Source organism: Acomys minous (genome assembly GCF_964271855.1).
Source record: "Acomys minous genome assembly, chromosome: 9".
NCBI classification, from domain to species: Eukaryota; Metazoa; Chordata; class Mammalia; order Rodentia; family Muridae; genus Acomys; species Acomys minous.
The window spans coordinates 51640296-51668081 of NC_140490.1; the positions used below are offsets into that span (position 1 = coordinate 51640296).

General features: G+C 42.3%; 1 protein-coding gene and 1 pseudogene across 6 annotated transcripts in view; one reads left to right on the plus strand and one right to left on the minus strand.

Annotated features, from left to right (window-relative positions):
- The window catches only part of PHACTR1 (phosphatase and actin regulator 1), a 461758-nt gene that overhangs the window by 417825 nt on the left and 16147 nt on the right, over positions 1 to 27786 (minus strand). For all 5 annotated transcript variants that reach the window (XM_084794583.1, XM_084794584.1, XM_084794581.1 and 2 more), the window contains exon 3: positions 12578 to 12724. In XM_084794583.1, coding sequence (XP_084650709.1) covers positions 12578 to 12724 — 147 coding nt within the window. The remainder of the gene's footprint in view (positions 1 to 12577; positions 12725 to 27786) is intronic.
- Positions 19575 to 22142, plus strand: LOC311604942 (syntenin-1-like; annotated as a pseudogene). Its single transcript has 2 exons — positions 19575 to 20121; positions 20289 to 22142. The product of its transcript is annotated as a syntenin-1-like (transcript).

Here is a 27786-nt window from a genome sequence, read left to right on the forward strand (position 1 = left end):
AAAGCAACACCAGGCCAACTCTGGGATAATATTTAGGGCCAATGCTGCCAAAGCTTTCTGCTTGGTTCATTGATTCAGCTAAGCGAGGCTTAAGCAAGACAGACATGTTGTGTTGATGCCTTGACGATGTTGTCTTGCTATTTTTCAAGAAACGCACCACCCTTAGACTATTTTTCTCAATGCCCAATCTCTTGTTCTGAATCCATTGATACGCTTTTCCCTGTATACCCACGTTCCTGGGAATGACCATGAAAAATTTCACGCATACAAGAAAAGCAAGCATTGATGTTTTGTTTACCCCATAGAGACTCTGTAGTGAACTAGGGCCCCAAGTCTGATTTTCAGTGTTTGCACATTCTCTATGGTTTTCACTGAATCCTACTTTGAGAGGAAGAACATACAACAGGTTGTTCTGCTCTGCAGCAACTCAAACACTCAGCGAAGGCCTCCCCTTGATCTGCAGCTGCATTTACTATGAGTTAGCGGCTATTCACAGAGCAAGAAAGTAAGACAAATATTGCTTAAAAATTCATGAAACTCTCAGAAACTGAAACATAATCCACAGAGAATCCTTTATGGAGGCCTACTATGATGACTTTTCAAAAATTCTAAAGCAGCTGTTCTGAGGAAAGGCAGGCTGGGTGAAAGGCAGGCTGGGTGACTTCTAAAGAGCTTTTGACATCCTGCTGTAGGATGGGACTTTCCACTTCTCAAGGCTGGTATGGAAACATGAAAATGCCCCAACATGCACTTGACCCAAAGCATTTTCCAAACAGAGTTAATGTATTACCCTAGCCTTGGCCAGTGAATGTGGCAACGTTGCATAACACACTGGAATGCTGATCCCCTCAGCCTTGCTACTGAACAGACTGCAAGAAACAATCCATGTCTCTCTTGGTAAGTATCCAAAATGCAAGGTAAGACTGTAAAATAGTTTCTATAGAAACAGCTCCAAACTGCCCATGGCATACACGTGATATCCATTTTAAAGGTGGAAGCATATTTTTTTTATCAGATATGCTTACAAGCCATTACCCTAGCTACACTTAATTTCCATTTAAATTAACAGAAAAACAATAATAAAATTACCTATCAGCATGCTTCTAGGCCATTCAAAGTAAATAAACCTTAGCAGGCCAAGATGCCAAAGTAAGTTAGCCAAGCAAGACCAGATCTTTCAATACTTTTTTAGCAAGACGAGAAAACAAATGATAACATCTGAACTTCAAGCAGGGGTAGTTAAACAGTTCTTACAATGTGTCTACTGAATGCCACTGTCAACTCTATGAACTAAAGAGGGCTGTACTAAAAAAGCTTAACATTCAGCTCTCTAACTGACAGACTGTGTGCTGAGCCACACAGTAGACATGCTCTCTTCAAGACCAAGTTCACTGCTCTGCTGACACTGATTGTGAGGCTGGAATGTGACAGGCATGGGCAGCCTGTGGGAGCTTCACTGCGTGCACCATCACAGAGCTGGAGACCGAGGTGCACTAAAGTGTAGAGTCTATGAAATCTTCCCGTCATCCTCTGTTTTCTTCTGTAGGGCCCACAGAGATCCAAAAGTCCTAATTTCTCACTTGTAAGATGTGTTGATTGTAAGGTCAACATTACGCTTTCTTTCAGTTCAAATATTTCAAGATTTAACTGCCATTCTTACCCAGTTTGAAGGGAGCCTGAGTCTTATAGCAGAATCAAAGAAAACTTCTGCTTGGTTTATGTTTATCCCAAGTATGTGTGCAAACACAGGGCATGTCAGTATGGCTTTAAAAAATTTTTTTATAAAACCTAAGTATGGCTTTCAAAAAAATTAAATGCTATTGTATAATGACAATACAAGTGGAAAAGAAAATGTTCTGAGACAAGTAGAAGCACACTGTGATTATTTCACAATACCTGCTTCAGTTTTTCTTGTGAAGTTTCAAAATGGACTGAATCAAAGACAGTGCCATCTCTAAAATACAGAAGACGTAATGTCCCACGTGCTTTGCAAAGATGTCATAACAGTCAGGCTTGGTGGGATAACCCTGTTATCCCAGCTTCTCATAGGCCAAGGCAGGATGATCACAAGATAAAGGCCTTTCACGGATGTAGCATGAGCTCAAGGAGCTTGAACAATGTAGATCCAGACCCCAATTCAAAATACAAATTAAAAAGAGGCTTAGGCATGCAGCTCAATGGTAGAGTGCTTGGCTAAAATGCAGGACAGGGGAGGGAAAAGGAACTGTATGCTAAATCCTTCTTACTGTCTAGGAAATTGGGCAGAGACAAATTAATGATAACATTGCGAAGGAATGCGGAATAAGCAATAAAACAATGCAGAAATGATCAGTTCTGTGAACTGTTCCTCAAGAGAAGAGTGGGAGAAGTGGATATGTCATCGCATGGAGGTCTGATTGGCTGAGGGTAGTTCAAAGAGGATAGATAGGTTAGCCTCCTTGCTCTCTACAGCTTCTGTGTAAGACACTGTCAGGGAGGAGTGAGGGCTGGATCCCTGGAGATGCCCATAGATGTTATCGGATGATGAAGAGAAATCCAACAGTGTGTTTGAAGGATGGGGTGGTCACCGTTTGGCTGTGGTTCTCACTCATTCCTTCTTCACTTCTGAGTATGTATTCCAGTAAGGGACTCCTGCCAGCCACAAGCTTTTAAGGCAGAATAAGACAGATACCACTACTTCTCTCAGAAAACGAATGCCTCTTTTTCTGGATGTCGAATCTCCTTATGGATTCTATTGTTGATGGGGGTGTGAAACACTATAAAATACATAACATGGCTATTTAATGAAATGTCCGAATAAAGAGAGGCTGTTTTTCCTTTTGCTAAATGATTATCCAAGTTCTTATACAGACTCTTGTTAGCCTAGTGTCACTAAGACACATCATGAAGGTTTTATGTTACTAAGATGAACAAAGTCTATTTCTTCTTAGATTCACGTGAAAGGTACCTACTGAGCACCTACTGTGCTGGCTTCTCAGCTTATAGTTCATTTTAGGTTCTAACAACGTGTGTGTACGTGTGTGTGTTGTGTATATATGTATACATCTTATAGGTAAGCAAGATGAAATAAAAAAGATAACAATCTTGCCCCAAAATTGCCCAGTAGTGTCAGAATTCAATTACCCGTCTGTGACACAACTCCACTGTGACCTTTTTGTGTACTGTGACACCTTCCTTTGTCGTCAGGTGGTCAGACCATCGTTCACTGTTGCGTGACTCCTGAACGAACCAAAAGTGCCTAGATCCATTTACCCTTCTGTAGGATGACATGCCACAAGTCAGTGGCATTGCAAGTCCCTGAGGGAGGCCAGAGGTCCGGTCTCCTATTCACTCCCCTGCCACATGCATCTGCTCCTGCCCACACCACCTCTACACTTTCACCACAGCGAGGCATCTTATTCTAGGATGAGGCAAGGCCAGGGATGGGATAAAGGAAGTTGCCACAACCTGAGCCCTGTGCAGTGCTCTGTGCTTGACAGAAAATGAACTGAGCCGCAGCAACAGATGTGCAGAAACTAGATTTAGGGAGAAGATGAACATTATTACTACGGACTGGCGCGCTCACACAATTGCTTCCCCTTAAGTCTCCAAAGAGTGAGTATGAGAGAAACCAGACCAGCAAGAATCTCAGAAAGGTTCATTCTGACTTCTGGGCTGTATTTGATCTTCGCAGACACTGATGAAGGAAGGCGCTCTAGGAACTAGCGTCCGTAAAGAACACTGCAGCGGCCTTAATGCCGCCTGATGTAGATGACACATCTGCGCAGTTGCCACAAGAGCACGCACCTGTCAGTCAGAATTCTAGTACCTATTCATACTTTCATTTCCCCAAATTCCAGGTGAGGAATACTTTCACTTGAACACCAATAGTTTTTCTGCACTTTGTCTCCTTCTCTGCCTTATTATAACCCGTATGATTTTTATTTTCAGAACCGATACCCACATTTCAACACAATGTGGGGGATCACACTCAGCAACAGAGCAACAATAGCTTCCGATTGGAGTTTTGGTATCATGCGAAAAGGAATTCCATCTTTCCCAGCTGAGCCTCTCCCCTCAGTATACTGCTTACTAATACTAATGGACAGTGTGTTTCTGTTGCTATTCCCAGTTTCCTTTTAGCAATTCGACACCAACGATCTTAACCAAGAACAGTGATGGCTGGCTTCAAAGTAAATCACCAACTAATATTTTTAAATTGAATTACGGACAACGGTGTACAAATAAGCCAGTGGCACACTGACAACAGATTCCTGCTTGGGTACAGTTTGTTTACTGTTATGTCGGGGTGTGCCGCCTATTGTGAATGAAGTTAGCAGGAAGGGAGAACTAAAACTGTTCCTGATAGAGCGGTTCTGTCAGGCCTGTCAGCACTGGACAGCTTCAGCCACCATTCTGTTCTGTCTGAGTATTTCCACTTCACTGGTTCAATAAGTGGGCTCAGGGAGGAGGCTCAGGACACCGAGCCCGGTGGCTGTAACTCTGCCAGGTTGTTCTTATAATCAGGCTATGAAAGGCCTCTACGGATGCAATGCTTCTTTATCAGGCGGATTTACAACAGAATTTGTTCAGACAGATACTATTTCATGAGTTATAGCCCAGAGGCCAGTGGCTGGGCTTACAGGCCGACTTCAGCATCCTTTGACCTGACCTGGTATTATTTTTTATAGGTGTTTCAGATGGTCTTAGAGTTAATGCACACTTCATTTATTTAGCTGCTATTCCATCAACCAAGTGGGACGTGCTTGGATTCAGATTTTTGATGAACAACAGAAATATGAGGAAATCTTTCGTTTCTAGAAACTGAAGTGTCCCCAAGGTACCTGGACAGCATACCACTTGACCTTTCCATGCAAATACGGGGGTCAGATTTGAAGAACAAAGAATCTTCAGGCCAACAAAAAGGGCCAAGCAGGGATCCGTTAGTGCTGGCAGGGCTGTCTGCACAGCGGGCTTTGTGGTGAGAACTGAGTAGCATGTACAGTACAGGGGACACCTTTGGCTAAACTTCACGAACCACATTAATGATTTATTGCTGCATATGTCCAGCAAGCTCCTTCCATGACAGGGCAAAGGAAAAATAACATGGGCACTTTAGCACTTGGAAAAAAAACATGCAGTCATTGAGAAATCTTGCACAATTCCAAGAATGTACTGAATACCCAGTTTCCTCAAAACTATTAAGTATATGTCTTCAACATCAAATATTATAAGATACATGCAAAAGATTACATGGAACAACTAACTGTATACACTAGTTATATATAATAAGCGATAGGCCAGATTATTGAGTGGTCTGCTTTGGTCTTCAACTACTTGTTGAAAATGTTCACTTCTGTGAATAAAATCCATACTTTGGGGGAAAGAGCCTTAGAAATGTATGGCCCCCAAATAAATAAGACCCCTCATCACTCACATGTTTCTTTCTGCTCATTCTGTTTCCTCTGAACAGCTTTAACAAGGAGAAATTGTTTCTAGAGTTTTACATGCAGAGCGGCTCAGTTCTAACAAAAGCCGCTGTCTGAAGTGACATTCCTCCTGAAGAAGTGGCGTATCTGGATACAGCCAGCTTCCCTAGAAGTCTGCAACAAGGCTCCTGCTGCAGGGGGCAGCTGGCTCCACAGCTGTGCAAACTGTAATTCCATGGTGTGAGTGGGAGGTAATGAACAGCCCTGGACTTCCGCATATCCACAGGGGACATTTAAGTCTCTCCCTCTCAGAAATAGAGGCTCTTGCCTCGAAACTTCAGCTTGTGTTTTTGTAAGGCTAAAGCAAATAATTAGGGCGTTTAGTTGGGGGAAGAGAGAGGGCAAAGGAAAGAGGAGAGGAAGTCATAAAAAACAAGAGTGCCATCTGCTTATTGAGTGTCTTGTGCCCAGTTAGGTCAATGCCCCTTGTGGCATTCCACGAGGGTCTAGGGTGGGATACAGGTGCTTTTGGGTCAAAGCCACAGGTTCCTTCATGAACACCATTTGCAAACAGGAAAGTTAAAATGAGGCAAGGAAAGCCATGAGAGATCAAGAGAACTTTGAAACTCAAAAGCACTCGTAAAACCCAAGCACTTTGTCCTGTAGTGAGAAGGAGATTCTATGGAGACCACACTCTGCACAGGAAGAATTGATAGTGGAGGCCTGAACACGACCTCACTTGATAACGACAGTCAAGGTTGTGTTCAGTCTTTGGGGACTACTAGGTTGAACTGAGGTTTTGGACTGGAAAAGGCAACACCCTAGCGGGATCACTTTATTTCTCAGTTTTTACTCCTGTGTTTTACTTTGCCAGGGGGAGACACAGAAATCTCTCCCAGTCACCCAGGCCACACGTGCACCTGCCCTTCATCTAGCACTTTATTATGGGAAGGCATTCTCATTCTTGGTTCTCAGCGGGACAAAGACAATTAGGGGGACAATGACCTGCATGTTATAGGTTCCAAATGTGGTACAGCTCATATGTGGGGACTTGGGCTTTGGGATACAGCAGTTCGGTAAAACATCACAGAACTCCATATTCATCCACGAAGAGAGGGTACTCCCTGTAACTTCCCAAGAGGCTACGCCTTTTCCCTCTCCTTTTCCCTCTTCTCCTCCCTCCCCATCCTCTCTCTCTCTCTCTCTCTCTCTCTCTCTCTCTGTGTGTGTGTGTGTGTGTAGAGGTCAAAGGGTATCTCAGGTGCCAGCCCTTCCCTTCCATCTTGTTTGAGAGGTGGTCTATTTGTCACTCTATACTCAGGCTGTTGCCCATGAACTTCCCAGGATCCCACTGTCTCTGCTTCATATCTCTCCATAGCAGTGCTGAGATTACAGATGTATCTATAGATGTGTGCTACTATACCTAGTTGTATACGTGTCTGGGGATTTGAACTTAGGTCCTAATGTTTCTATGGCAAGTGCTATATCCAGTGTACGTTATTCCCAGCCTTGATGTTGTGTTTCTCGATGCTGTCCCCTGCCATGTACCAGTGGCCTTTCAACCTCTAAAGTTTTCTCTGTCCTTTTTATTTACCCTGTAAATATTTCTCTAATTTTCCCTTTTAATTTCTTCTTTCATGTGGGGTATGATGTGGGGAGGAAGTTCTATGAAACCAGGCTGTCCTTAAAATAGCTGCCTAGTTGAGGATGACTGCCAAATGTTGATCCTCCTGCCTCTGCCTCCCCAGGGCTGGGATTTTAGGTAAGCACCACCACTCCTGCTTTAGGTGGTGTCAGGGATGGAACCCAGGGCTCCAGGAATACTCGGCAGGCATTCTAGCAAGTGAGCTACAGCACTGGAATGTGCTAGCTCTAGGCCTTTCCCCTGGCCTCCCCTCAGCTCTCTCACTGCTTGTTCTTCTGCCTGAGGTAAAGAACTTGAATCAAGCTCCTTCTTCTCTCCACTGCCAATATTGCAGTTTCTTCCTGCCACACGAACCAACCTCTTAGGCTTGCTTTACTCAATCTGTCCGTTACAGTCATTAATTTTTAAAATAGTTTGCAATGTCCTTATAGATCACACAACAAACGTTGTTAGTTTGGGGGAAAAAGACCATCAATCCAAATGCTTCAAGCTCAAATATTTTTTGAGTATGATTGATTTGGGGCCATGGTGTGGATTTTTTTTATTTTACGTTTTGCAGAGTAGAATCACTGAACTGATAAAAATCGTGCAAATGCCCACAATCTGCCAATATCTGAAACGCAAATCATCTCTGATTCCAAGCATTGGACAAAGGACATGCCATTATATATAACTGTCTAGAATCCACTTTTAGAACTTAACATTCAAGAGAGTATGATACTATTTCTTTTCATCACTTAGACTGAGCAGTGTATGAAAGGCCCTGATACACAGTCAAGTGCTGAGTTAATATTCTTAATGGGATGAGTGTCACTAAGTCAGTATCTCTTCCCTTGATAAAGGGCCCAGGTGGCATATGGGGAGTAATAGAGAGTAATACAGCTCGTCCTGCACCTTTCATTAAGCCATATTTTAATATTAAACCAACATGCAATTTGGTTGGTAGAAACACAGCAATAATGGGACGTTGTTAAGAACATCTCTCTCCTCTCTCTCTCTCTCTCTCTCTCTCTCTCTCTCTCTCTCTCTCTCTCCATGCCTATAATCACAACCCAGACTACTGATAATGATTAGTAGTTTCGGGTACATAAATGGGGCAGGAAAAGATCAATAGGAAACTTATAAGCCTCCACACAGCCCTTTCATTTATATACATTAAAGAGGCACTATTCATAAACTCATTCCTGCTGTCTTTTGTAAATTCATGTAGAAAGTTGCACAAACCCACCATCATTGGATAAGACGTAGAACTGGTTTCCTGTTCAATTCCACCACCCTTTGTTATGTTAAAGAATTATAAATTAAATAATTCTAAATGTCAACATGGTCCTCTTCCCCTCTAGAAGACACGCCCACTTTTCAAAGTGCCCAGGCATGTGATGAAACAAAATATGAAGATAAAGGGTCTCTTTTGTCTCATACGCTGAGCAGCACGTGGCACCAGCTGTTTCCTTCAGGCTGTCTTCACATAACACATTGGCTGTCCTGTCTCTTTTTACTTCATTACCTTGAGAAACTAAAATGTTAGCTTTTCAAATTATCTTTAGTTTCCACTTTAATTTAAGAGCACTAAATTTTAGTTATTTCATCTGCACACTAAGCAGTGATCGAGAGGAAGTTATGCAAAGAGTAACTCTACAAGTCACAATGAAAAATGGCTTGCTTTAGTAATAAAAGGTATCTGTAAAAGTGTATTGATATGCAACTTCTGTATTTGTTTCTTACAGCCCATATGTCAATGGAGAAAAGAAAGATGTTTTGTAGTTCATGGCCAGGAAAGTGCCTAGAAGTATTGCTTCCAATGGATATCAAAGCTTTATATTGAAGGTGTGCCTGCCATGTGGCTTATCTGTGCATAGATTTACCTTGCCTAGTTATAAAAAAAAAAAGATAAGGGGAAAAACATATATCTTACATAATATTTAATTTCAGTTATGGAGAAGAGGTTAAAAGTCTTGGCTCTAGCTGACCCCTCCTCTCTTAAGGTACCCAAACCAAGCAGTTATGAGTCCTTTTATCCTGTGGATATGGACGTATAGAAGAGAGAAGTGGAAGTCAGAAATATCTGCTTCTAAATATGACCAGGAACAAAATCAGAGTTTGCTTCTATAAAGACTATAAGGGTGCTGAGGTTGGCCATGCTATTCACTTAAAAATATCCAGAGACACAAAGCAATTCTGACTGTGGGTCGACGAAGATCATGCCTCCTGGGCCCGAGATAAAGATGTTATTCTACATGAGCCTGAAGACAGAGGGCAGAATAGACCTCAGAGAAGAAGCGTGGTTGTCCATTCACTTGTACCAAAGCTAAGGTGCAGAGTGGGCGTTGGTGGTGGCAAGGTGACCCTGGAGCTGGGTGGCTGCAAACCTGGCTCCACTAATTCTGTCTCAGAGGACAAAGATGCAGTGTGATGATCAGGTCACCCAACCAAGGCCCAGTGTCCTCTGGCCTTTTCACATGTACTTGTTCATATGCATGTTTATGAGAAACACACACACACACACATACACACACACACACACACACACACACACACACACAGAGAGAGAGAGAGAGAGAGAGAGAGAGAGAGAGAGAGAGAGAGAGAATATCTTTTTACATATTTTGAGTAGCAAGTTAGAATTTTGTGCTTGGCATCATTACTGCTAGTAGCAGAGTGGATCCCTGTGTAGAATGTCCTTTCAACACATTTGAATTTTTCTGAGAAAACATGAAACCCACTCCCACTGTCTTAAATCAGGCCTGGTGGTAGATGCCCTACCATGAATACATTGTCTTCAGTTGTTTTTAGCACTGACATTATATTAAGCAAACACCCATCTATCAATACCTATAACCTCCAAATGTTGAACAGTAGCTTAAAACCCCCAAATAGGGCTATGTTGGTCCAATAAAAGACATAGCTCAGAAAATTTCTGTTCTCAAGCATTGAAAAACATGTAAAATATTAAAGATGGACTTATATACATTTAGGGGGTCAGGGGAGGCAAATATTTAGTAGAAGTACTTTAAAAGAATGGAAATTTATGCAGAAATAACAGAGTAACTGCATGTTTTGGGGAATGAGGAAAAGGCAGAGGAGAACTTGCCTGGCCAGTTCATAAACTGTTGTTAAGAGGCAAACACAATTCTTGCTATGCCTAGATTCTACAACGCACTGGGAGTGTGCAGTCTCCTCTGTTCACCAGCCCTGATAACGACACTAATAGCTTAATTACAGCTCTCTGCTTAAGGAGATAAACAAGGCTGTTTGCTTTTTTCTCTTCCTTTAAATCAGAGGTTACAATTACTTTTAAATGCGGTGGAAAGGCACATCTGTGAGTGCATCTACTTTGTTAAGAAAGCAACCAGCAGCCAGCTGGAAAGTAAAGAAAGCCCCAGGAGTGAGCAGGGACCTAAAATTAGAGAGAGGGAGTGGGGAGGGGGGAGAGTCCCATTTGGGCATGGAGGAGTAGGCATGAGAGGCACAGCAAACAGGAGGCAATGGTGGTATGATGGGGTCAGGAACTGAAAAGCTTTTGGAATAAAAGTCTTCCACAGTTTTCCCTGGGATTCCCTCACAGAAACCACAGGAGCACTCCTCTCTCTCCCCCCTCCTGCCCCCCCTCTCCCCTGTCCCTCTGACAGTTAAGTCTCTGCCTTTCTGTCCTTCGCGTCAGCACCAGGAAGGGAGGACAGCTCCTCAGCCCTCCTTACAGCGCTGTGGCTGCCTGCCTTTAACCTTTCTCTAAATGGTGCTGTTCTTGTCACTGTGCCTTTAGGGGTACATTAAGGAAGACTGGGTGGGAGGCTGTGGGAGACTGCTTCCATGTCTGGGTTGTTTATTTCCTGGTGAAATGAGGACATGCCCTGTCCGAACCAATCTTTAGTTGGACTCCAGAGCAATTTGAGCATAATAAAAGATTAAGCCATTGGTTTGAGTCTGTGGCCCAATGTAATTGAGTAGTAGTAGCTGAAACTTGATAGCTTTCTTTAGTGCTTTATTTTTATTACTCTGGTATAACCCTACTAGGAATGTAGGTGATCTCCACTAACCGTTCATCTTCTTTCTTACTAAGTTGAAACACCAAGCATTCCTAACAACATTAGCCTTGTGGAACATTGCCTGTCCCAAAGAAAGCACTCCCCAGTTCTTTGGAAGACCTCTCAGAAGCATGTGTAGAATCTGGAAGATGCCAGCAGGGATTCCCAAGGGAGCCTCATAAACTATTCCAGCATGCCACAAACAATGACCAAAAATCCACATTGAAGGTCACTCTCTAATTCCAAAGCCAGGGGCAAACCACTCAGGAAGTGACCATATAACACATTGTTTAAAGGGTCAAGTCACTGAGAAGTAAACATACTTGGTTTTTGTGCTCCAAACAGTTCCCATTTTTTAGCTATAAAAAGTTGCTTACTTGGTGAATCTTTTTCTTGTGTCTAAACTCTTCTCCACAAGGCATCACATACTTATCCTTCACCTCAGAGCGCTTGTGCACACACCTACAACCACACCGGTTCAGTTCTTAAGTTAAAAAAAAAAGTGTGTGCTCCTTAAGACTTATTTTGAAATTGAGTCTTAAGAGAACAGCTCTCTCTTGCTGCCTGGAGAAGACAGCATGGAGAGGAGAAACTCAGGTCAGGCTGAGCTTTGGGAACCATCCGGAAGAAGTGTTCTGTCAAGTTAGTGGTGAACAGCTTCAGAAAGAGCAACTCCATAGTGAGTTTGGAGCAGCAGTGGGGAACGGACAGACTGGTGTCTCTTAATAAATGACTGGGTGCCTGAGTGCTCACACCTGAGGCACAGGAACTCGGAATCTTTCTGTCCCCTTCATTTACCCTTCCTACCTCCCTTCTCTCCCCCTTTCCTCTCTCCTTCCTTCTCCACCTTCCCTCAGTCCTCTCCTTCCTCCTCTCCCTTCTATGTCCCACTCATCTTTTTCACTTAATCCTATCTGGGCCACTTGGACCGCATGGAATCACCCAAGTGCCTGCTGTGGAGCAAGCTTTCATCTTGACCACCAAGGTAGCTTTCCAGCAGCTGTTCCCCAGTCAGCCCCGCCCCCTCCCCACCCCCCAGCAGTGCGGTGGCACCCTCCAGATAAAATCACAGGCATTTGAATGTCACCAACAAGTTCCACCCTGTAGTAGCCCCGCAGCGACAGCCTCACCCAGAAAGCCCAGCCAGTCCCTCAGCCCACAGCCGCACAGGCATCCCCACCCCGCCTGGTGATTCCTGGGGTCATTGTTACCACTGACACTTTGCTTCCTGGAAGGGGAAAGCCCGCGTGGGTGTCACTGGTTGTGTGTAAGGCTTTACGCGCTACCCTCCCCCATCTCTGCAATACACACACTCACACACGCCCTCCCCACGCGGGCGACACAAAGGGAGCAAGTGCGAGAGTAGGGCGCCAGCAGGGCAGGAGGGCGCAGGGAGGGGGGCACCAGGGAGGGGCGGGGGGGCGCTGATCCGGCCCAGAAGGAAAGGAGGGAAGGAAGCAGGTGCCTGACACCCAGAGGAAGGGGAGGGGTGTCCTTACCTGCCCCCAGGTTAAAGGAGATCCTGGCCTCTGCGAGATACGGCGTGTCGCTCTTGGAGCGGACTCTTCTGATGGGCCGCCGGTCTATGTCATCCTCCGAAGAAGCCGCCATTAATGTGGGAGGCAGGAGCAGGGTCGCCCGGCGAGCTGAGAGGAGAAGGAGATGGAGAGAGGGGGAGGGAGAGAGGCGGAAAGGGGGAGGAGGGGAATGAAGGAGGCTCACACACATAGAAAGGGGGAGGGGAGGGGGAGAGGAGTGGAGGGGAAGGGGGCAGGGAGGGAGGGGGAGAGGGAAAAGGGGAAAAAAGAGGAAGAGAAAGAATGAGAGAAAGAGAGCAGAGAAAAGGGTGAAGGGAGAGAAAGAAAATCCGTTAAGGATTGGTGGACTGGAGCAAGATCAGGTTAGCCCTGGTCTGTGCCCAGGGCTCCCCCTTAACTCCTCTCCCAGCGCTGGGCCAAGGGGTCAGTGCTCTGGGCCAACACCCCGCCTTCTGCCGCAGCCCTGTTTCAGCCGCTGGCACAGATAGTCTAATGCGAATAGGGAGACTCCAAAGCCAAGATGCCCAGTCAGCACTGTGCCCTCTCCCGCCAAATATGCTTCCTTGCCTTTCAGGCGCAGGCGAATACAGTCTGTGCAAACCTCTAGCCTGAGGCTGCTGCAGGACCACAGACCCCAGCTTTTACTATCCCTGCTGCCACTTCTGGAGCCACTCACTCTTGCCCCCTTGGTCTTGGGGGCAGGGCACCTACCATTTCCAGGACAAGTCCTCTGTTCTATCTGTCCCAACCAGAAGTTCAAATAAAGTTCGAAACAGACTTGGCATCTTTGGAAGCCCTCTTACCTGCCCTTACAATTTAGAGGTAGGATGTGGAGGGCAAGTAAATGGTAGGATGGGCCTTATCATGAATATTTTCAATGTAGCCCGGGCTTATTCACAGAACCAATGGACCTTTTCCACACCCACTAAGTTGTGGGGTGTGTTTCTCTCTACATAATACTTACTTTTGGAAACCTTCAACTTTTCCTTTCAGTCACACATAATACAAATAACGATGTTTGCCCTGGACTTTCTTCACCAGCTCTGTACCCTTGCTCCTGAAGGAGAGGTAGCGATCAAAGGAACGGGGATTCCTTTGAACGCTTGTACTGCCTGACAGTTACACTCCACAAAAACACAGCAAAAGAACCAGAAGCTGTTCTGGGGGTGTGGCCCGCACCTGTTTGATGCCACCACCGAGACTATTGACGGGCTAAACTCCTTTAAGTTTGTCTTCCTGAATCTTCTGACATAGTTTTTTCCCCCCCTTCTTGCCCTGCAGGCGCTATTCTTCTGTCTGAGAAGTGTGCACCTCCAGTAGGTGGATAACTCACCTCTAGGGTACAAAGGCAGGCTCAGCGTGGTTTCATGCCCTGTGGTCTCCCAGCTCAGCCTCTTCTCTGTACTGCAGGTGTCAGCTCCCTCTCATGTTATATCCCCCCTGCGCCCCGCCCCCCCCCCTCTGGGATCACTAGCCTCTCCCTACTGGTCTCTCCTCTTCACATACCATTGTTACTCTTGGCCTGGCTCTTCCTCTACCTCTTCTGCACCTGCTTGACCCTCCCCAAGTTCTCCATTTTCCTACTTCCTGTTCCCTTCTTTCACTCCATCTACCGTTTCCTAAACGTCATCTGGCTACCAAGGTCATTTAAAAAAAAAAAAACCCACCAATGTCTTTCTAGCAGTTCAATTCATTCTTTTATGGTCTCTTTGAAATTTTTCATAATCTATCTTTCTTGATATTATCTCTTCCTCTGCTCATTTAGTACTGAGCCACTTCCCTCACCACTTGATCGCTAACTGCCAGCCAGCTCTCTACAGGCTAGTCTAAACTTGCTTATCCTGGCACTCACCGCCTGCTCCCAGCCCACTCCAAGCCTAACTTCAACCTATCAATGCATCTTTCTCCTCCACTATTTCCTTGGAGTGTGGGCTTGGACTGCCCACATCTGGCTCATTTTTTATATGTCTGCACTGGTATTAATGTGCTATGCTACAAATCTTTTCAAGTTTTTCATGTACTTCTAAGAATGTATTTCTGCTATGAGCCTTACTGCCCTAGTTTGCATCCTATTGCTGCGATAAAACACTGACCAAAAGTCACTTGAAAGAGGACAAGGTTTACTTGGCCTTACAGGTTATAGTCTGTCACTCCAGCATCCAGGGAAACCAAGGCAGGAACCTGCATGACTGGAGGTGCTATCACCCATAGTAGGCTAAACCTTTCTCAATCAATTAGCATTCAAGAAAATGTCCCACAGGCCCATCCAATGGAGACAGCTCTTCACTTGAGGTTCCTTCTTCCTAGTGCCTCTAGTTTGTGTCAAGTTGATAAAAACCCACTAGTAGCTTAAATGCTTAAAAGATATTTTGCAATAAAATATTAAGAAGGTCAGAGGAAGAAAGAAAGATGACACGAATGAAGGAGCATTAAGTAATGAGAAGCAAAGCTGGGGACCAAGTCAATGTCTCCCTGGTCTGGATGCTATGACTTCAATGAGTACAGTGTTCACAGGGCATTGGTTACAGGACTCATCCTGGGTACCAAAAACCTAGAATGTTCAAGATTATATAAAATACTTGCACATCCTCCTGTATACTTTAACTGTAGACCATTACAGTTCCCCTTTAATACTTTATCCAACATAGGATTGATGTAAATATCTGTCATGTTGTATTGCATGGGGAATAATGACAAGAACAGAAAGTCTTTGCATGTACAAGAGAGATGTAATTTCCTCATCTGAATTTGAGGATGTAGCATAGACAACTGGCTAGTTGATTTGCAAATTGTATATGTTTGGTATACTGCATTCGGTTTTATCCATCTGTCTGTCTATCTATCATCTTCCTATCTACCTACCTAGTCACCCATGTTTTTATGTATTTGAAACAGAATCTTGTTATGTAGCTCATGCTGGCCCTGGACTTGCACTATTACTCACTCTGGCTTTGAACTCTCTCCCCTTCTGCCTCGGTTTTCTGGTTGCTAGAGTTGCTGGTATACACCACGATGCCTGTCTGTGGCCACAGTTTAAGTCCACCCATCTATTATATTTGATCCATCATTATATCATATGCATCCTCAGTGAAACACAGACTTTTTTCAAAAGTATGGCTCTATTATAGTGGGGAAAGTAGCGTGGATTCTTAGTGAAAGGGTCTGATAGGTCTGAATGAAAATACTCCTCCCTCAGACTCATAGGGAGTGGCACTATTGGATGCATAGCCTTGTTGGGGGTAGGTTTGGCCTTGTTGGAGTAAGTGTGGCCTTGTTGGAGAAGGTATGCCACTAGGGGGTGGGCTTGGAGATTTCAGAAGCTCAAGGCAGGCCTAGTGGCTTACTGTCTCTTCCTGCTGCCCACAGATCCAGCTGAAGAACTCTCAGCTGCTATGCTAGCACCAGGTCTGCCTTCACAGCACCATTTTCTCCACCAGGATGATAAAAGACTAACCCTCTGAGCTAGAAGCCAGCCCCAATTAAATGCTTCTCTTTATAAGAGTTGTCATGGTCATGGTACCTAGTGACAACAATAAAACCCTAAGTAAGACAGCACACAATCATGACATGCTGGTTTCTGTTCTTTAGAAGGAACAGAAAGAAGCTCAAATATCTCTGAGTGTTGTGCAAACCCCCTCCTTGTGAGTTACTGGAGGACTTTTGTTTAAAATGCCTGGGATTCCCCCTGCTATATGTCATTCATGAGCCATGTCAGAAGAAGAATGATAAAGTTGTCTGAAGGACTAGCTAGTCATAGAAGTTTCTTTAATTATACATATTGATTCTTGATACAGAAAAATATATCTGTGAATAAATTCCTATTTCTTACTCATTTAATATTTTATATGGTAAGAACGAATGCTGCTAGTAGTTTTAGGTTTACTTTTCTTCATAGATGTTCAAATTATTGTTATTGTTATTATTACTGGCAAGTTCTGGCCATGTAGCCCTAGGTGGCATGAACTTGTTTATGGCTATCAGGCTGGCATTGAACTTTCAGTATTTCTCTTGCATCTGCCTTACATGCTGGGATTACAGGTGTTGCCACCACTTGGCTACATGCATTTTCATACAAGTTTATGGCAGACTATTCTGTTATTGAAGTACTTTGAAATAGACACACTTTTAATTAAAATGGTAATACAATACTATATTTTGATGCATACTATTGAATTCAGTTATCATATTTCATTTATGATTGTTATCTTCCATTTCCTGCTGTCCTAATATGCTTCCTTCTTTGTCTAGAAAGACTAGAGGTATCTTAGTAAATAACACTGGGTGATGGATGGATCTCTGCCAGGGTTAAGTAGGAGGCTCAGATCACATGCAACATAAAAAGGCCCTGTCCAGTTCCAACATTCTACAGTTATCTGCAGCTATTGTTTTACTGGCCTGACTACATTGTATTTGTTATCAACTTAACAAGCCAGAGTCATTTGGGAAGAAAAAATTAGAATGACCCATAGGCAAGTCTGTAGGATATTTTCCCAGTGACTGATTTGGAAGAACCTAAACCACTATGGGTAGCGCCACACGCTGGGCAGAGGGTCCTAGCAGGGTGAGCAAGCCATGGGGAGCAAGCCAGAAAGCAACATCCCTCCATGGCCTCTTCTTCAGTTCCTTCCCTCAGTGGGCTGTGGTTTGGCATATATATAAAACCAGAAAAAACAAAACAAAACAAAACAAACACTTCCATGCCCAAGTTGCTTTTGATCATAGTCTATCACAGCAACATACAGCAAGGTAGGAAATTTATTCTGTTCTTTTCCATAAAATTCCTTGCCATCTTTTTTGCCTCAGTCTTTTATTTATTTATTTATTTATTTATTTATTTATTTATTTATTCATGTACAGGTCAAAAGACCTTTATTTTTATTTTTTGACAATTTGTTTTTTATTTTTATTAATTTATTCTTGTTACATCTCAATGGTCGTCCCATCCCTTGTATCCTCCCATTCTTCCCTCCCTCCCATTTTCCCCTTACTCCCCTCCCCTATGACTGTTCCTAAGGGGGACCTCCTCCCCCTGTATATGCTCATAGGGTATCAAGTCTCTTCTTGGTAGCCTGCTGTCCTTCCTCTGAGTGCCACCAGGCCTCCCCCTCCAGGAGACATGGTCAAATATGAGGCACCAGAGTACATGTGAGAGTCATACCCCACTCTCCACTCAACTGTGGAGAATGTCCTGTCCATTGGCTAGATTTGGGTAGAGGTTTGAAGTTTACGGCCTGTATTGTCCTTGTTTGCCTCAGTCTTAAGAGCCATTTTCCTTTGCTATATAATTATAAGTAATTATATTTAGGAAATAACACGCTATCTGTTAGTCTCCCTCTTGATTCGTAGTATTCATAGGTATTTCACAAAACTGAATTCTTTAGAATCTATCCCCCATACTGTTTCTATCATGTGACAATGCGCATAAGATTGTATGAGGACCTGTGTCGATGTGAGAGTGTACATCCAGAAAACTGCATTCAATTGTGACCTCAACAGCTACGAAACAGAAATTAAAAAAAAAAAATCTTCTTTGAAAACTATATCTGCTGACCCAGGAAAGTACAATGTGGTCTTATCTTTTCCAAAGCCAGTCAAACAGTTAAAATTCCACAGCCTTTGTGCATATTATTTCCAGAGCTGGAGCCAATAATAGAAGTAATATACTAGAGGCTCAAAATAAATATTTTATGCATCTATAATTTCTACAGAAAAGGGTGGAGACAAGAAGACAAAGAAAATTAGAGTAATATATTCTTACTATGAAAATTCTTAGAGTAAGTAACACTTATCCTTTAAAAATATAGCTCAGCGTCTGCCTCCAGAGCAGCCTTGCATCAGAGCCAGGTGAGAGTTGACCTTTGTCTTTTTATCTGTTTTGAGCTACAGTTTCCTCAGGTATTCCAGGTTATAATCACACTTACAATCCCCCTGCATCAACTTCCAAGTGCTGGTATTTTAGGTACATACTACCGTTACTAGCTTAAAATGTAGATTTTCTATGTAAGCTGAACCTACTGAGTTAGTTTAAAAGATGAGATGGAATATCTATCTTTTTCAAAAATGTCCCACTATGTAGGCTATCACATCTATTCAGCAATACACTAAAGTTCCTAGATAAATAAATAAGGCAAGTAAAATAAATGTAACAGGTAATTATTTTGAAAGCAAGAATAAACATTTTCCTAGTCATATCTGTTAGAATTGTGTATACACAGAATCCCTAAGACTATATAGGCTGTTAGAAATAAAAAAAATTTACCATACCACTAAATATGTTTGTATAAAACATCCATTTCCTATATAAAATTAAAAAATAAAATATATTTTAATTCAAATTTATTTATGTGTTTATTTATTTCATTAACTAAGAATGCCTGTGCTGAGGTGCACATGTACCACACATGACTGTGAAGGTCAGAGGGAAATTTGAATGCGTTGGTTCTCTCCTTCCACCATGTGGCTGGGTTCCAGGGATTGCACTCATGGTCTCAGGGTTGGTAGCAAGCCCCTTTACACGTTGAGCCATCTCACTGGCCCGAGGATAAAAAATTCAAAGTACCACACATAAGGACATTAAAATAGTCAAACAATTAAGAAAATTGTTTTTATAAAAAATGGGTAGTAATTCTACATAAAACTATGAGGCTTCATGAGCATAAACCATGAAGACTTAAAGAAACAATTAATATACCGTAATTTTCATGAATTTGAAGGCAAATTATCATTAAGGTATCAACCTTTTGACAACTGACCTATGGCTTCAATGTAATTCCAAACAAATCTAAGCATTTTAAAAGGAAATTTGACAATTGATTCTAAGATGCCCATGGGACTGCAGAGAGAATAGTCATCATGATCTTGATAGAAGAGAATGAACTTACAGGATTTGAAGTATAAGACACTAAGATTTATAAAAGCACAGAACACAAAAATAATGCAATGTGAATAGATCAGTGGAAGACCTAAGAGCAGACACATATTGAACAGTCCTGTGACTTAGAAGAGAATATCTTTGTAATATAGAAAAGATGAAATAAACTTTTCAATAAATAATGCTTTGTTATGTGGATACTTATGGAGTGGAGGAACACTTTACACCAAACCCAATTTCACCTGGGTCATGAACTTATATGTGAAAGATAAATAATAGACTTTCTGGATGAAATTTTCTCTCATAGAAAAATGATTTTATGATGTTGGAAGAAAGTTTTAAAACATGATATAAGAAACAATAAGCAGGGGGCCGATGGTGAAGCGCAGAGTGGGCCGAGCTGTTGGGGAGTAGCGCGGTCCTCGGAGCTGAAAACACCTGCAAAAAATGTCTCTTTATCCATCTCTTGAAGATTTGCAGGTATACAAAGTAATTCAGGCTCAAACCGCCTTTTCTGCCAACCAGGCGCTTTTGATGGATGTTTCTGCTGCTCTCCCTTCAGGTGGAAATCTCTACCTTAGACTACTTACTGTATCCAGAGCTCTCTCAATACATGGGACTGACTTCATTTGTTGTATTTATTGTATATGAGTGCTTTATCTGCAGAAGAGGGCATCAGATAACATTATAGATGGTTGTGAGCCACCATGTGGTTGCTAGGAATTGAACTCAGGACCTCTGGAAGAGCAAGCAGTGCCCTTAACCACCGAGCTATCTCTCCAGCCCATGGGACTGACTTCAAATGAAGAAGAGATATGCGCAAATATGCCCATGGTCTCTGGAGCACCAACTCAAGGGCAGTGAGTAGCAAGACCATCCAGTGTGAAGGACATGATAGCACCTGTGACAAGTGATGATGCTGGGATTCGGAGAGCAGAAATTAAGCAAGGGATCCGTGAACTCATTTTGTGTAAGGATCAAGATGGAAAAAATTGGGCTCAGACTTAAGTCAATAGATAGTTGTACATTTGCTCAGCTAGTCCAGGCCAATTCCCCAGCCTCCCTGGTTGGTCTGAGATTTGGGGACCAGGGACACCAGATCAATGGTGAAAACTGTGCAGGCTGGAGCTCTGATAAGGCATTTGGAGAGAAGATCACCATGACCATTCGTGACAGGCCCTTTGAGTGGACAGTTACTATGCATAAGGACAGCCGTGGACATGTTGGCTTCATCTTTAAAAGTGGAAAGATCACATCCATAGTAAAAGATAGTTCTGCTGCCAGAAACGGCCTTCTCACTGATCAACACATGCGTGAGATCACGGCAGAACATCATTGGCTTGAAGGACGCTCCGATTACAGATATACTGTCAACAGCTGGGCCTGTAGTTACCATCACAATCATGCCAGCCTTTCTCTTCAAACATAGTATTAAACAGATGTCACCAAGAATCATGAAAAGCCTGATGGATCACACCATGCCTGAGGTTTAACCACCTTGTACAGTGCATCACAGCTGGATGCACAACTGGAAATTGCTTCCAATTTTCCTCTTTGGCAACTTCTCTGTTTCGCACACAGAGCTTTCCCGGAGCCAGGGAGAATATGCTGCATGGAGACTTTTCTGCCTTCCACCATGGCTGGCAACCTCACTCTACCTGACGTCTTCTTCGGATTTTACCATAGGTGTAGCCTTATCCTGGTTTACAGATGTGAGTCTTCTGATGAAGAAACTGCTCGCTTTGCTTTCAGGGCATAGCTAAATCAACCTCAACTGACTAGGAAACTCTCACCCTGCTGAGCAGCTTATGTAGTGCCAAAAAGTAACACAGACTGATGGGGAAGATATATATCAATTATCTCATACAGAGCTGGACCTTTCTACGACAATACTGACCCACCTGGCATGATATTCCCACTGGTGCGATAGTGGCACAGTGGTTATACAGGTAACCAACTTCTTTCTGGCAAGCTGTGAAGTCTGGTTCACAGAAGGGATTTCATGTGTTGTGCTGGTCAGCAGACCATGATTGGAAAGACCATAGACCCAAGGGAACAACCTCCTCTTGTGGTTTCGATAGGTGATCACGTTGTGAAACTACCTTCTAGGTATTTATGTTTAAACCTATAAATTAGCATTGTCTTCAACTTTGGCCAAGAAACTTCTTTGTACCATGGATAGCGGTTAATATAGCAACTATAACTAGTCAAAATGCCATGTATAACTAATGGTCAACACTTGGTTAAAGATAATCACATATATTAATGTCCTCCTCATTCTACAAAGGAACATTGTGGAAGTTGGGGCATAAAGAATGTATGAGCTGGCAGGTGGAGAAACATGGAGTGCTGAGTTTGTACACTTCACATCTGTCCCACAGACCCACTCAGTGGTTGTGGATGACTTGGACCATTTGAGGAATGTTCAAATTATACTATACCAAAACTTTGTGCTTTTTATTGTTTGACTGTTTACTTGGGGATATTATCTCAACTATATCTGGTACCTATACGTTTATGTTTAATATTTATTTATTTTATGTATATGAATGTTTTGTATGAATGTGTTGTCTATGTACCGTGTATATGCCTGTAATCTTTTTTATCTATTTATTTAAGAATTCTTTATTTTTAATGTGTGCATCTAGCTTTTAATTTTTTTCTATTTTTCTCTTATTGAAGACATTTTAGATGCCTTTAATTTTTTTATATTAAAATTATATTTATTGATGTGATGTTCAATATATAATATTTAAATCAGATTAAAGATATTTATCCCCTCAAGCATTTATTAGTCCCTTACAGTGATAGCATTGCAATCCTCTCTTCTGTTTGGCTTGCACAGCACGTCACAGTTCTCAATAGTCACATTGCTGTGAAGCAGGGCAGGTTGATACCTGTGACTCAGTACTCATGGATCCACTGCACTCAGCCCCATCCCCCCAGGGCCCTGGTCAACACTGCTTTGTGTTCAACTTCTATGGAAGAACCTAAGATTCTAGACATGAGATCACGCAACACTTGTCCCTCTGTGTCCATTTCACTAAACGTCATGACCTCCAGCTCCATTTGCTGCTGCAGAGGACAGGAACCTGTGATTTCCATGGTTGAATAGCATTGACCACATGTATCGTTGCAATTTTGTTACTCGTTCGTATGTTAATGAGCTGAACGCTTACCATGTTCTGTCTCTTGGCCACTGTGAATACAGCTACAGTGAACATGGGGAGTAGATATCTCTTCGACACACTGCTTTCATTTCTTTTGGATATATTCCCTGTGGTAGGCTTGCTTGATCCCATGATCTTTCTGTTTTTAACTTTTTAAGGAACCTCCATACTGTTTCCCATAATGACTATACTAATTTACTTTGCCACCTATGGTGTTCAGGCTCACTTCCCCCATTTCCTTATCATCACTGTTAAATTTAGTCTTATTGAAAATAGCCATCTTCACTGGCCTGGGAAGCTTACAGTTTAAAATTTTTTGTTTTTATCATGCTTTCTGATAGTGCACACTGTTTTTCATGTACACATTGGCTATTTATGCCTTTCCTGTGAAAACTATGTTTTCTATCTTTTGCCCAGTTTTTAAAATATATTTTATTAATTTATTCATATTAAATCTCAATTGTTATCCCATCCCTTGTATCCTCCCATTCCTCCCTCCCTCCCATTTTCCCCTTACTCCCCTCCCCTATGACTGTGACTGAGGGGGACTTCCTCCCCTGCATATGCTCATAGGGTATCAAGTCTCTTCTTGGTAGCCTGCTACCTTTCTTCTGAGTGCCACCAGGCATCCCCATCCAGGAGACGTGGTCAAATATGGGGTACCAGAGTTCATGTGAAAGTCAGACCCCACTCTCCACTCAACTGTGGAGAATGACTTGTCTATTGGCTAGATCTGGGTAGGAGTTCGAAGTTTACTGCACATATTGTCCTTGGCTGGTGCCATAGTTTGAGCAGGACCCCTGGGCCCAGATCTGCCCATTATAATGCTCTTCTTGTAGGTTTCTAAGACCCTCTGGATCCTTCTATTTCCCCATTCCCCCATGCTTCTCTCACCTAGAGGTCCAATAGGATGTCCTCCCCTCTGTCCCAATTTCCTGGTAAGTGAAGACTTTCATCGGATATATCCCTTGGCCTAGTGTCCAGATATAAGTGAGTATATACCATTTGACTCTTTCTGCTTCTGGGTTAACTCACTCATTATGATCATTTCTAGTTCAATCCATTTGTCCACAGATTTCAGGAATTCCTTTTTTTAAATAGCTGAGTAGTATTCCAGAGTGTAAATGTACCTTAGTTTCTTTATCCATTCTTCTATGGAGGGACACTTAGGCTGTTTCCATGTTCTGGCTATTATGAATAAGGTTGCAATGAATATGGTTGAGCAAATGTTGTTGTTGTGTGCTGGAGCATCTTCTGGGTATATTCCAAGGAGTGGAATAGCTGGGTCTTGAGGAAGCCGTATTCCCAGTTTTCTGATACAGCACCAGACAGATTTCCAAAGTGGTTGTACTAGTTTGCATTCCCACCAGCAATGAAGGAGTCTTCCTCTCTCTCCACATCCTCGCCAGCATGTGGTGTCACTTGAATTTTTGATCTTAGCCATTCTGATAGGTGTAAGATGGAATCTCACAGTTGTCTTGATTTGCATTTCCCTGATGACTAAGGAGGTTGAACATTTCTTTAAGTGTTTCTCAGCCATTCGATAGTCCTCTGTTGAGAATTCTCTGTTAGTTCTGAGCCCCATTTCTCAACTGGGTTATTTGTTTTGGTGGTATTTAATTCTTGAGTTCTTTATGTATTTTGGATATTAGACCTTTGTCAGATGTAGGGTTGGTGAAGATCTTTTCCCAGTCTGTAGGCTGTCGCTTTGTTCTGTTGACAGTGTCTCCTGCCTTACAGAAGCTTCTCAGCCTCATGAGGTCCCATTTACTAATTGTTGGCCATATGGCCTGGGCTGTTGGTGTTCTGTTCAGGAAGTTGTCTCCTGTGCCAACGTGTTCCAGGCTCTTCCCCACTTTTTCTTCTGACTGACTTAGTGTCTCTGGTTTTATGTTGAGGTCTTTGATCCACTTGGATTTGAGTTTTGTGCATGGTGGCAAATATGGGTCCAATTGCATTTTTTTACATGTAGACATCTAGTTAGACCAGCACCATTTGTTGAAGATGTTATCCTTTTCCCATTGAATAGATTTGGCTTCTTTGTCAAAAATCAAGTGACCATATGTGTGTGGATTCATATCTGGGTCTTCAATTCGATTCCATTGATTAACTAGCCTATTGCTGTGCTAGTACCATGTTGTTTAGTTACTGTTGCTTTATAGTACAGCTTGAGATCAGGAATGGAGATTCCACTGGAGGATCTTTTTATTGTACAAGATTGTTTTAGCTATTCTGGGTTTTTTGTTTTTCCATATGAAGTTCAGAATTGATTGAACTTTCAATGTCTTTAAAAAATTGTGTAGGTATTTTGATAGGGATTGCATTGGATCTGTAAATTGCTTTTGGTAAGATGGCCATTTTTACTACGTTAATTCTGTTGATCCACAAGTAAGGAAGATCATTCCATCTTCTCATGTCATCTTCAATCTCTTTCTTCAGAGTTTTGAAATTTTTTTTTCAAACAAGTCCTTCACTTGCTTGGTTAGAGTAACTCCTAAATATTTTATATTGCTTGTAGTTGCCTTTAATTTTTTTTAAAGTACCTTGTTCTGACAACATAGTAAGGGAACTGTACTGGAATGTGTGCAAGGAATGAAATAATTGCTAGCAGTTATTGTGCCTTGAAAAGGCTTATTGAAAAGGAAATTACAGGATTAAGGACCCGGGTTGAAGAGGCTTGCACTGATCCAACCTGGGATAATTTGGAAACAAAGATCTGTGATGTCCATTAATGAAAGATGTTACATTAAAGGGAGACAGTCCTGAGTCCTGATGGTAAGTGAATGAGCCCTGGTAAAAATGCATGCATGCATAAGTGAGAAAAGAAATGAGCTGAGAGCTTATTGATTAACATGGAGGTGTAAAGACCATCATTTTGTAGCCATTAAAGTAAATATCAAGCAGAGGGGAAAATCAAGAAAGAACCAACAGAGAAGCTAAATCTAGGGGAAAGTTTGATGATGATCAAGGCAGTATCGGCATTAAAGTTCCCTCACCAACACCTGTTAGTTTCAAGGTACAGACTGGACAGCATCTTGCCTGGGAAATGAGAGCGGTCAGCCCTGAAGTAGGACAACTGGGCATCAGGCATATGTTTCCATGTTACATTGGAGTGTTCTAGTCTAGTAGAAGCAAACCGAGTCTCATCATGAGAACACCAAATGAGGAGGAAGAGAAGAATCATGTGGCTCACAAATGATTATATCATAAACGGTAACTAAAGGGCATAGAAATGTTCCAGGGTCAAAAAAGCAAGAGACCTGATGGTACACTGGGCTATCCCTTAACCTTGGGCTGGTCTGACCTTGGCCTGGATTCTGTCCTGGAGCAGAAGGTGCTTTATGAGACATCGCAGCCAGCTTACATTGAAATGCAAAGAGCAGGTTAGATTAGAATGGTACTGTAGCGACAAATGTGCTGTGGTTATAAAATAACTATCTACATTTACACTCATATCTCTCTAGACAGACTGTGGATGGACAGATGAGAGATAAATAGGTGACAGATTATGAAATTATAAAGGCAAACAAATAAATGCAGAAAACCTACTTATTCCTTTCTCTTTATGAGAATTTCCAGATATGAGGGCTCACCCCTTTTATAAAAGAGTTATAAAAAAAATCACTGTTAGGTAAGTCCTGAGTCTTCAGACAAACAGTAGTAATATTAAGTGTAGTTTGTTTTGGATTAATTGGAGGCCCTTGATATTTTGTTTGAAATTGAATCTTGTGTATTTTATTTAAGCAGATTAGAAATCTGGGCTGCATGAATGAAACACACTTCACCTCTTAGCATATCTGATAAGATTTAGAAATGTAAGCAAACTTAGGCCTCACAGTCTAACCCAGTATGATGTCACAATGGCAAATTATCCTGCAGAAAACACAAAAGTGAGTGATGCAAATGGTTGTCACTGACTGCAATACCAACCCAGTCTACAGTAGTTAATTCTACGTCTTAAGCAGGTTTAGCAAAAACATACCAAGAATGTTCTTTGGGCTGGGTTTTTGTTATCACTAAATTTAGTGTGCAGATCCTTGAACATTTTTCTTTTCTATGCAAAACATCCTTTTCTAGAGAATCAAAATATGTGAAAATGTTGCTGATGCCTTTTAATTCTCGCGCCTCAGCTTGTCATTAAAGGAGCTGCCTATTTTACACACTTCTGACACCAGCTCACTTTTGTCCCCGATACATTTATGAGGGTTCATAACAAAGAAGGCATGGCTGCTTTCATTTTACCATTTCTTGCGAGGTTCTAGATATATGACCTTCCTACTAGGTCCCTTTTAGGTCTTCCCTGTCGTACAATTTGAGGAGCGTGCTGTCTACTTTTGAGTCCCTAAGAGTAGAGCCAGATAATGATGAAATCCACATTCTTGTTGTCACATGCAGTAGAAGGAGGCTTTCCAAAGGACAGGTCTATTTCTGGGCACTGGGCCAGCCCAGTTTTCTACAGCTAGCCAAATGGGCCTGGTGACTTTGGTCTGCGTCTTCTGTAAGGCTCGGATACCTATCTTCTCTTGGATTGGTGCCTCCATAGAGATGGTCGCAAGACTACTAGTTAACGAACCAAACACTGGGCCTGGCAATCCTCTCTCCCAGAGGACCTATGCTTCACTTTATGAAAAACAGTACCTAATTTGAAACTGCTTATTCACAGGAGACGTATTAATAAAAACCTGTTTGTCTTTATGGTGGAAAGCCTTTCTTTTTCTTGTCCCCATCTTTGCATGTCCAAACTGACTGATTTCTGTCGCTGAAGTATTTTTATCCCCACTCCTACACTTGTGCGTCACTAGGAAAAGTAGTTCTGCTCTCTTTACCTCTGCCAACTTTATGGCCCTTTTTTTTTTTACATTGCATGAACATATAAGAAGGGTGATGATATTATATTCCTCTCAGCAAAAATGAAGCACTATTTAAAAACACAGGTGTGTGGTCAGCCTTCCACGATTAGTATCTAAATTCCATGCTTATAGCAACCACGATTTCATACAAATCAGTATCTCTGTGAATCTGTAAGACCCACACTTTATAGTCTCCATGGGGATTCACACACATAATTTTTATTAAGTCTTTGGCAAAGGATACTCTTGATAAACTCGACTGTATATAAACTGTTATTA